This window comes from Pangasianodon hypophthalmus, chromosome 13 (genome assembly GCF_027358585.1).
Source record: "Pangasianodon hypophthalmus isolate fPanHyp1 chromosome 13, fPanHyp1.pri, whole genome shotgun sequence".
NCBI lineage: Eukaryota > Metazoa > Chordata > Actinopteri > Siluriformes > Pangasiidae > Pangasianodon > Pangasianodon hypophthalmus.
Window position 1 is genome coordinate 2,018,602 of NC_069722.1, and position 9,662 is coordinate 2,028,263.

Consider the following 9,662-nt stretch of genomic DNA (forward strand, 5'->3'; position numbering starts at 1 on the left):
CACGTGACACATTCGTCATGTGATGTGTGGGCGGGGCCTGGTGTAAAGGGCCGGAGGTGCGTCGCTTGTTTTGGTATTTTGGTGGAAATTGTAATCATTATCTACGCAGGAAGATGGACACTAAGCCTGAAAACAGCAAGGTAACCGGATAGAGCTGATGTAAAATTAACTTCAGGACAATGTCAGCTGTATAGAAAGTGTAATATGACGGATTTAATAACGTACGCTTTTATAGTTTGAGTAAATAAGTTAAGCTAGCTAAATGACAAAGTTTAGCTGTCAGACCGGAAGTGCAGAAATAAACAAGATGTGGATTTGTTTTGGGACTCTTTTTAGTTTTATGTAAGATTTAAAATGAGTTGTAAGGCTTGGTTAAGTGTCCTACAAGGTGTGGAATTATAGACTGAAGTGTGGCTGGATGAACCTGCTCCAGAATAAACCAGTCATTATATTACTGATTCCTAACAACAATCAGAGAGAGAGAGAGAGAGAGAGAGAGAGAGAGAGAGAGAGAGAGTGTGTGTGTGTGTGTGTGTGTGTGTGTGTGTGTGTGTGTGTGTGTGTTAGTTTTTCTTTTCTTGTTCAGTAACTCACATAAAAAAGTCTGTGGAATTTGACCAAACCGATGAGGTTACAGGAGTGGAAATTCCTAAACAGGAGTCTTTCTCGCTTTTTCATATCAACACCTGATTTTCTTACTGATAATAATATTAATAATAATAACAATAATCATCGTCATCGTCATCGTCGTCACACGGCACAGCATTCAGGTGTGGTGTGGCGATATTCATCGTGGCTGTCGTAGCCCAGCGAGAGCGTGAGTCACTCCTCTCCTTGTTCCCAGCGTAAAGGTGACATTGTGTTTCGTCCCGCAGCTGATTTTTGAGAAGGAAGGCGTTTACCTCCACACCAACGCCAAGAGGAGCAACGAGGAGACCTCCATCCCCGGCTTCATCCGCATCGTAGAGCGGGTGAGAAACACACACTCGTTCAGCACAGCGCACTTTCTATTATCATTACTACTTATTATCATTCTCACAAATCCCTTCTTCCCTTTTTCATCCATCTCTTCCCTTCTTTCGTTCCTGCCTTACTTACTTTTATCTTTCTTTCCTTTCTCTTTTTTTCATTTCTTCCTTAATTACTTCTTCACTTTCCTTCATTCCTTAATTTTTCACATTCTTCCTTCCTTTCTTCATCCCTCACTCACTCAGTCACTTCCTTCCTTCCTTCCTTCCTTTCTTCATTCCTGACTCACTCAGTCACTTTTTTCCTTCCTTCCTTCCTTCCTTCCTTCCTTCCTTCCTTCTTTCCTTTCTTTTTTCCTTTCTTACTTAACTTTATTCCTTCTGTCCTTCCTTGCTTCATTTCCTTTCTCTTTCCTCCCTCCCTCCTTTCATTTCCTTTCTTTTCATTTTTCTTCATTCATTTTTTTTTTTAATTATTTGGAGTTTCCTTCCGTTTACTTCCTTCCTTCCCTCTCTTTCTTTTTTCCTTCCTTAACTCATTACATTTCATTTGCTGCAGCATGTCATGTGATATGAGGTTGGACAGTTATCAGTTTATTATGTTTGTCCACAAACTAGATGTAGTTAAAAAAAAGTTCCATGCTAACCTCTGTGTGTGTCTGTGTGTGTCTGTGTGTGTGTGCATGTGTGTGATTGCGTGTGCTTGTGTGCGTGCGTGTGCTTGCGTGTGTGTGTGTGATTGTATGTGTGTGTGATTGTATGTGTGTGTGTGATTGTATGTGTGTGTGTGATTGTATGTGTGTGTGATTGTATGTGTGTATGTGTGTGTGTGTGATTGTATGTGTGATTGTGTGTGTTCGTACGTGTGTGTGCGTACGCGTGTGTGCGTATGTGTGTGATTGTGTGTGTGTGTGATTTTGTGTGTGTGTTCGTGTGTGTGTGTACGCGTGTGTGCGTATGTGTGTGTATGTGTGATTGTGTGTGTGTGTGTGTGTGTGTGTGTGTGTGTGTGTGTGTGTGTGATTGTTCCCCAGCAGGACGGAGAGCCGGCGCTGGAGTGGAGACCTGCTCAGGATGAGGGGAAAAACGCACCCGCTGTCTTTTACACTAAAAAGGTGTGCAGCTCTGACTGCGAGAGAGAGAGAGAGAGAGAGAGAGAAAAGAAAGTCTGTGTTTATTCTCCTTTTACACTTCAGAAGCCACGCAGGCAGAATAACAACCAACAAATTAAACAAACAGGAGACGAACCACTTTTCTTTCTTTCTTTCCTCACTTTTCCTCTTTTCTTTCCTTTTCCCCATTTTATTCCTCTTTCCTTATTTTCCTGTTTTTAATGTCTTCCTTTTTTCTTCCTTCCCTTTTTAACTTTATCTTTTTCCTCTCTTCTTATCCCCCTTTCTTTTTTATTGATTTCTTTATTTCCCTTCTCCCTCCCTTTTCCTTGCTTTCTTCCTTCTTTCATTCCTATTTTTCTTCCTTTTCTTTCTTCCTCCCTCTTTTTCTTTCGTTATTGTTTTTCTTTTTCTTTCTTGTTTCCATTTTTTCCCATTTTTTCTTCCTTCCTTTTCTTTTTTCCTTTCTTATTTTCTTTTTCTTTTTTCCTTCATGACATTCCCCCTTTCTTTTCCTTCCTTTTCCCCCCTTGTTCTTTCCTCATTTCTTCCTTTTTCCTTCCCATTTTCTCTTTCTTTTCATTTTTCTTTTTTCCTTCCTTTATTTTTTTTCCATATTCCTTCATCTTTCCCCTTTTTCTTTTTCCATTTTTCTAGTTTTTTTCCTTACGTTTTTCATCCCTTTCGTCCTTCTTTTTTTTTCTTCCTTTTTTCCTTTCTTACTGTTTTTCCTTTTTTTCTTCTCTCTTTTTGTCACCTTTATATGTTAGTTTTTTGTGTCTGTATTTTGTTTTATTACTTTAATGTTTCTGGTGTGTGTGACGCAGCTCCAGACGGAGCGAGACTCTGCTCTTCCGTGCGCGCGATGCGTCTGTTGTTTTTTTTTTTTTTTGTCGACGGAAGGGAAGGAAGCCACGCCCCCTTTAGCTGATAACGAGTCAGAGGGAGAAAGTGATTGGGCTTTGATAACGTGCACTGAGACTGTTTTAATCTCCGGGATGCTAAACCCCTGGCTATGAGCTTCTCTGTCTGACTGATTACTGATTACAGCGCTGATCATTACGCCACGAACGATGTTTATTACTACACGGAACATACTTGCGTATTTTCTACGCCTCTTTTTGCACATTTTCTATACACATATTTCATATTTCTTATTATTTCGTATTGGTTTCTGATTTTTTTTGCATACAGTCTAAGGAGGAGAAGGTTCTCATTTCGCTGCGAGTTTTATACTTATATAAACATCGTGAATGTTTTTTTTTCCTCGTGCAGGACGGAGAAGGAGGAGAGGAGGAGACGAATTTCGACCCCGGGTACGAGCCGGACTGGGCCGTCATCAGCACGGTGAAGAAGAGCAGAGAGAAAGAACAGCCTCCCGTCAGAGAGACAGGTACACACTACACACACACTACACACACACTGCACACACACTGCACACACATTACACACACACTGCACACACATTACACACACACTGCACACACACACTACATACACTCACATTACACACACACACATTACACACACACTGCACACACACACTACATACACATTACACACACACTACACACACACTGCACACACACACATTACACACACACTGCACACACACACTACATACACATTACACACACACTGCACACACACACTACATACACACTACACACACATTACACACACACTGCACACACCACACAAACATTACACACATACTACACACACTCGCATTACACACACACTCACATTACACACTACACACACACACACCTCACACCCACACACACTACACACACTACACACACACATTACACACACACACTCACATTACACACACACATTACACACACTGCACACACACACACATACTACATACTACACACTACACACGCACACTACACACACTGCACACACACTCGCATTACACACACACTACACACATACTACACACTACACACACACTCGCATTACACACACCTCACACCCACACACCACACACATTACACACACACACGCACACTACACACACTCACATTACACACACACACATTACACACATACTACACACTACAGACACTGCACACACACACTACACACATTACACACACACACACACACCACACACACATTACACACATACTACACACGCACACTACACACACTACTACACACACACACACACACACACACTACACAATACACACCCCTCATCCACATGCACTACACACACACACACACACTACACACACACACATTACACACACACTACGCACACACACCACACACCCACACAGTACTACACAGACACACAAAACACACACACATTACAGAACTCAGCACTGCTGTGGTGTAAATGCAAATAATACAGAATGTAAGTATATAATGTGTGTGTGTGTGTGTGTGTGTGTGTAGGTCAGTGGGGTGCGTTCTCCCTGCCCCTGTCGGAGCTGTACTCCCTGCGTCGTGCTCGTTTCTCTCTGGGGAGGAACTTTGTGGTGTTGACGAGTCGAGGAGGCGACCCTCTGCCCCCGCTGCACTTCCACAGGGGCGGAACACGGGAACTGCTCCGAGCCATGCAGAGATACATCCGACTCGCACCGTGAGGATCTGTACACACACGCGCACACACACACGCACACATACACACACACACACACACATTTCCCCTTCCCCATATCACACACACACACACACACACACACACACACACAGACATACACATTTCCCCTTCTCCATAACACGCACGCACGCGCACATGCGCACATGCACACACACACATGTACACACACACATAAATACACATTTCCCCTTCTCCATAACACACACACACACACACACACATGTACTGTATATATAGATATCATCAGCTGCTTCATAAACAATAACATTAATCAATTCATTAATTCATAATAATTAAAATCGATAATTATATAGATCTTAAATCATTTCTGTCTGTCTCTCCATCTGTTTACCTCTCCCTCTCTCTCTTCATCTTTTTCTCTCTATGTCTTTGTGTCTGCCTCTCTCTCTCTATCTGTCTCTCACTCTCTCTCTCTCCTTCTCTCCTTCTCTTACTCTCCCTCTTTATCTCTTTTTCTTTGTCTCTCTCTTTGTCTGGCTTTCTGTCTCTCCCTCTGTCTGTGTCTTTCTGTCTGTCTTTCTCTCCTTCTTTCTGTTTCTCCTTCCTCTCTCTTACTCTCCTTCTTTCATCCCCTTCCCTCCTTTTTTTCCTCTCTCTCTCTCTCTCTCTCTCTCTCTCTCTCTTTCTTTCTCTTCCCCTTCCCTCTTTCTGTCTCTCTTTTCCCTCTCCTACTGTATCTTTCTCTGTTTCTTTATCAATAACTCTTTCTCTATCTGTCTTTCTGTCTCTCTCTTTCTGTGTCGCTCTCTTTGTCTCTTTCTGTCCATCTTGCCTTCTCTGTCTCTCCCTCTGTTCTGGTGTCTGTCTTTCTTTCTATGTCTTGCTCTCTTGTGTTGTCTTTTTGTATCTTTCTCTCTCTCTCTCTCTCTCTCTCTCTCTCTCTCTCTCTCAGGTCCCCAGTGGATGGACGGTTGTTCCTGGCATACCCTCATGACTCCGGTGCTCTCTCTCACTCGTTCGACGAGCTGCAGATGTTTGATGACACCAGCTCAGACCTTGTATCTGTATGTCCACCACACACACACACACACACACACACACACACACGCACTGTTTTTGAGCCTTAATGCTGTATTATTTTTGGTCTCTTCATGTACAGAGGTTTATCCAGGACCCCTACGCGACCACGTTCGGTGGCTTCTCCAAGGTGACGAACTTCTTCCGAGGAGCGCTGAGACCTCCGGAGTCGCCTCTGCATTCCCAGGGAGAATCATACGCACCTCGCTTATCCGACGACGAGCCCGGATTCGAGCTCATAACCTGCGTACGTCAAAATTAACGTGTTGCATTGATCAGGTTATCATGGGCGGGGCTTAAGCCAAATTCGATCATATAAATCGCAAACTTGATCATGTGACCTCACCGTTTTATTCATAGCTAAGCAATGCTAGCTATACTATACAGCTAGCTAGCTCTAACGCTAACACTACCTCTACAGCATTAGCTATGTGACTGTCAAGCTAGCTATTTTTACTGTGTATTAGCCAGGTTTGCTAGAAAACTAGCTAATGTTGGGTTAACTGTCATTCTATGCTGAGTCACATGATCATTTCTGGTTGGCTGGTTAAATATAATTTAGAGTCCGCCCCTTTTTACCCTCCTGTCACTTGACAAAATCATAACCACAGCGACATCCTTTCAGATCAGATTTACAAACACCAAGGTTTTTTTTTTGTTGTTTTGGTTTGTTACGTGAGTGATGTCACTTCCTGTGCCAGCAGCAAGGGGCGGAGCTTGGACCCCGGCCCAATGTGAGCAGAGGGCGGCCTCTGGACGACTGGCAGCAGTTTCTGGACTCGGATGGCCGCGTCACAAATCCACAGAAAGTCAAGGAGCTGGTGTTCAGAGGGGTGCGTCCACATTCCGGATGTTTCTACACACACTAATTTTTATTTTTTTTTGTTATTCCTTTACGGTAGTCTGCCTTATCAACATTTTCTCACTGCGTCTTTCTACGTCGTCTCTCTGTCTCTCTCTTTGTAATGTACATTTTCTCCTGTAAACACGTCACACCAGGTGTCTCCTCACTCAGTGACACTTAGTGTGACAGAGTTAAACACAAAAAGCTGTAAAACAGGAAATTCAAGCGTCCTCAGACGAGTTTTAGTTTAACCTTATGTATTACACACACACACACACACACACACACACACACACACACACACACACACACACACACACCATGTAGTAATGTAGGCATGTAGGTTACTGGACTTCTAGCACGATTCCTAATATACTGTAATAACCCCCTAATACACACTGTAATAACCTCTTAATGTACACTGTAATAACCCCTTAATACACACTATAATAACACTCTAATACACACTGTAATAACCCCTTAATACACACTGTAATAACCTCTTAATATACACTGTAATAACCCCTTAATATACACTGTGATAACTCTCTAATACACACTGTAATAACCTCTTAATATACACTGTAATAACCTCTTAATACACACTGTAATAACCCCTTAATACACACTGTAATAACACTCTAATACACACTGTAATAACCTCTTAATATACACTGTAATAACCTCTTAATACACACTGTAATAACCCCTTAATACACACTGTATTAACACTCTAATACACACTGTAATAACCCCTTAATACACACTGTAATATCACTCTAATACACACTGTAATAACCCCTTAATATACACTGTATTAACCCTCTAATGCACACTGTAATAACCCCTTAATATACACTGTATTAACCCTCTAATGCACACTGTAATAACCCCTTAATATACACTGTATTAACCCTCTAATGCACACTGTAATAACCCTCTAATACACACTGTAATAACCCTCTAATACACACTGTAATAACCCTCTAATACACACTGTAATAACCCTCTAATACACACTGTAATAACACTCTAATACACACTGTAATAACCCTTTATATATTTACCATCCACTAATATATTCTTGAACAACCTCATATATTTTTAATAGCCCTTTAATGTATACTGTAATAATGCCTAATGTACACTTTAATATTCCATAATGTACACAGTAATAACCCTCTAATCTATATCCATTAACCCTCTTGTGCGTACTGTAGCAAGCTGTAATGAATGCAGTAAGAAACTCCTCATGTGCACTTTAATATGCAATAACCTCTAGCGTATGCTGTAATATACACTGTAATATGCATTTTTTATATATATATATATATATATATATGTATGTATATATTTAATGTCGCCTATTGTAGGTGTTTGTGGAAAGGTTATGAAGGTTATAAAGTTTTATGTTCCTCTCCCAGGGCATCGTTCCTTCTCTGCGGAAGGAGGTGTGGAAATTCCTTCTGGGATTTTATCCCTGGAACAGCACAGCCAAGGAGCGGGAGGATATCGTTCGAACGAAAACGTGCGTTATAACCCTGTCATAACCCTGTCATAACCCTGTTATAACCCTGTTATGAACCTCAGCTCTCACACGTAAATTTCTTCCGCTGATGGTTCTGACTGTTCGTGTCATGTGACCCTGTCCTGTAGAGACGAGTATTTCAGGATGAAGGTCCAGTGGAAGTCGATCAGCGAAGAGCAAGAGATGAGAAACTCCCTCCTCCGGGGATACCGCAGCCTGATTGGTCAGTTCCGCTCTCCATTTCCTATTGGCTGAAAACACGCTGCCGTTTTATCATCTGTTTTGCAGCAGGTCAAAGTTCATTAGATCATTCGAGTCAACGACCTTTTCCTTAATACCCAGAAAGCATTGTGACCTGACAGCTTCTTTTAAAAAATAAATAACAAAACAAAATGACTGATGGAGCTGTTTATAAGAGTTAACAATAAAATGAAAAAAAAAAAACATCCTACTAGCTAGACCATTTACTTACGCTAAGTGTTACCATAGAAACATTTGCAGACCTGCCAGTCTTTTTGCATAAGAGCTCAGCATTTTAACATCGCAGTGCTCTGCTCAAGAATGCACCTAAAGAACGTATTTATTTATTTGATCCTTAAAAAAACGGCAGATTAGCCAATCGACAACGATTGACAGTCTCGTTAGTGCTAGAACTCTCCGATATTAACTAACCCACAGGAAGCCCCGCCCCCTTTCCGCCCATGCCACATCTTAAGTAATCTTATGGACAGTGCTCTCGACTCGATTCGCTTTTTTTTGCGTCCTCGTTTCCCATCACGTAAAAAAGTAAATGTTTTGTCTTGCATTTGTTAATGTGAAATGAAATCTATTAATGTTGCTTAGCTACTTAGCTAACCAGCATCAGTTTTTAGCCGAAAGTGGGGAAAAAAAGATTAAACAAAGTGTCAAACTGAAAACTTTACCAATCTTTTTAACAATAATGATTATTAGAAAGTAGAGATGGAACCGATCCGATACCCAGAATCAGTATTTTTTTTTTTTTTTAAAAAAATAAATTTGGAATTGGATTGGGAAAAGATTTTTGTTTTGGAACTGGAAATGTTTACATATAAAGATTTTTTACATTTGATTTTATTATATTTATACTTTGTTATATTTGCAATGGAAAAATAATGTTTAAGCGAACAAACAAAACTGCACTTTTAGCTATGTAGCTGTTCTGTACTTTTTTTTTTTTTCCCAAGTCAAGCGTTTCAGTAGTTTAATAGTTCTTAAAGAAAAGATATCAGATGAGTATCGATATCAGTTAATGCTCATGATATCTTTTTTAAATGATTTACTGTATTTTTTTTAATCACTGTTAATGACACTAAGACATGATAGTGTCTGATTGGTTGTTGGATGTTGTGGTTTGTTGTGATTGGACAGAGCGTGACGTGAATCGGACAGACAGACAGAATCCGTTCTTCTCGGGGAACGAGAACCCGGGCCTCATGCTGATGAACGACGTGCTCATGACCTACTGCATGTATAACTTTGACCTGGGTAAGTGTGTGTGTGTGTGTGTGTGTGTGTGAGATAGAGAGAGATA

General features: G+C 41.0%; 1 protein-coding gene across 4 annotated transcripts in view; it reads left to right on the forward strand.

The window, feature by feature from the left end:
• tbc1d17 (TBC1 domain family, member 17) overlaps window positions 1–9,662 on the forward strand; it is a 14,394-nt gene continuing 4,732 nt past the window's right edge. Inside the window, exons 1-11 of one of the 4 annotated variants that reach the window (XM_034310013.2) lie at window positions 1–140; window positions 876–971; window positions 2,003–2,083; window positions 3,356–3,473; window positions 4,493–4,679; window positions 5,614–5,725; window positions 5,821–5,985; window positions 6,440–6,571; window positions 8,007–8,110; window positions 8,239–8,333; window positions 9,500–9,616. In XM_034310013.2, coding sequence (XP_034165904.1) covers window positions 114–140; window positions 876–971; window positions 2,003–2,083; window positions 3,356–3,473; window positions 4,493–4,679; window positions 5,614–5,725; window positions 5,821–5,985; window positions 6,440–6,571; window positions 8,007–8,110; window positions 8,239–8,333; window positions 9,500–9,616 — 1,234 coding nt within the window. In that variant the 5' untranslated portion in view covers window positions 1–113. The remainder of the gene's footprint in view (window positions 141–875; window positions 972–2,002; window positions 2,084–3,355; window positions 3,474–4,492; window positions 4,680–5,613; window positions 5,726–5,820; window positions 5,986–6,439; window positions 6,572–8,006; window positions 8,111–8,238; window positions 8,334–9,499; window positions 9,617–9,662) is intronic. The other 3 variants (XM_053239404.1, XM_053239405.1, XM_034310014.2) reach the window with 3 other exon arrangements.